The 1615-nt window shown below is 46.6% G+C and overlaps 1 protein-coding gene across 1 annotated transcript; it reads left to right on the top strand.

The window, feature by feature from the left end:
• Nucleotides 1–752: 752 nt before the first annotated feature.
• Nucleotides 753–1507, top strand: PV07_12857 (uncharacterized protein; the record flags this gene model as incomplete). Its single annotated transcript, XM_016400428.1, has 3 exons — nucleotides 753–815; nucleotides 866–1218; nucleotides 1263–1507. Coding segments are annotated over 3 exons (660 nt in total), but the record flags the coding sequence as incomplete, so codon positions are not given.
• Between the last annotated feature and the right edge of the window lie 108 nt (nucleotides 1508–1615).

The following is a 1615-nucleotide window of genomic DNA, read 5'->3' as shown; positions in this document are numbered from 1 at the left end:
AGATACTGCATCTGTTGAAAACGATCGAGGGATGCATATTGAGCTGTGACCGAAGATGCGCCTTTATTGCACTGCGGGGTGGTGATTGGCCAGTTGAAGGGGCACCTCTGGGTACCTCGGCTAGAGTTAAAATACCCTAGTCTGTCAAGAAATCACGGGTAATTTACGGAGCATAACAAGAAAAAAGCGTAACTCTTTATTAGTTCCAATACTTCTTATTGGCTTCTGTTGTCAGCACGTTTAAATATTTATGGAAAGACAAAGCCCCATTAATTATCTCCACTTCCACGGAAGAGAACATAAAAGAGGGTTTCTAGAGGGAGCCGGTTTTGCAGTTCACTATACAGTCGTTCCCGAAACCGCCCTCCCCCTTGTTGACACATTGCAGCTTTCTTCCATAAAAGGCTAAGGAATAAGCGGGAAATCTCTAGCCAAATATGTAATGGTTTACTCTAATCTTTTACCCAATGATCAATGGCGCTTACGAGCATCGGTTTTACGTGGTTGGTAAGGCAGTTGTAAAGACTTCTTACGATAATGCGCGCCGCATGAAATTGACGGTATCAAAAGGTCCACTTCGGTCTAATTGCCAAATATGCACAGCCGTGGGAGCTCCGCTAACTCGCCCCAGAGCTTTATTGTAGGAGGTAGATGGTCTTATCGTACTCTAACTATATGCGCACAACTGTTCGGCGATATTCAGCATTCTGAACCCGTAAGATTTCCAGCATTGCACTTACTTTATGCTAAAGATGAAAGGCTGGATGATGAATATCAACCAAGCAAAAGAAAAATGGGCATCTACCTTCGAGAAGGTACTCAAACCAGAACGCCGCTAGTGTTAATAGACTAATTGCTTCTCTAGGCTTATGCGTTCGTCGAAGATGACGACAAGCGTCGCGCTCGTAAGCTATGCAACGATATGCTTCAAGAGCCAGGCATTCACCTCTTTTACCAAGTCAAATGTCATCTAATGCTAGCTGTGCTCGCCGACATCCCTCCTGTGGCAGAAACCCATTTTGATGAAGCTGACAAACTCTGCATTCAGCTATACAAGAGCAGGAAGGATGGTGAGGAGGAAGAAATCCTGACGTACCGAGCGATCATCGCCAATGGGAAAAAGAATTTAGGTCCGGAAATGAAAGAATGGAAGATGGAGGAAGGTATATACATGTCTAGCTCGGAGGAAGATTGGGGCTGGGCTAGTCCCAAGCGGTGGTAGGACGATCACGAACCTCTCGCTGCTCTTCACCCGCCCATAGCGCAGACCGCCTTATCGAAGCGTGCGAACCTCTGCAAAATCACAAACCGTACAAGCAGGTCACCCTCGTCCGACTCACCTACGAATATGCGCGCTCGGAAGCGTCGAGAGACAATTTTCTACGTTTCTTTTTCCAGCATACACAGATCCCGACCGATGCTTCGCAGAGTGAAGTCTCTGCCTCCGACTATGGACCCCGATTGATTGCGTTTGCAGAGACGCTTATTGAGAACTTCTTTCTGCCTTGTAAGCCAATCCCGATAGCTTTTGATAGTCGACATTGATTGACATGCTATTTAGTGAGAGCCTCAACGAGAAAAACTCCTCAACCTTCACCTGCGGCCGTTTCCGATC

This window comes from Cladophialophora immunda (genome assembly GCF_000835495.1).
Source record: "Cladophialophora immunda strain CBS 83496 unplaced genomic scaffold supercont1.223, whole genome shotgun sequence".
Lineage (NCBI taxonomy): Eukaryota > Fungi > Ascomycota > Eurotiomycetes > Chaetothyriales > Herpotrichiellaceae > Cladophialophora > Cladophialophora immunda.
Note: the sequence above shows the minus strand (reverse complement) of the source record. Positions and strands in the feature narration are given on the sequence as shown.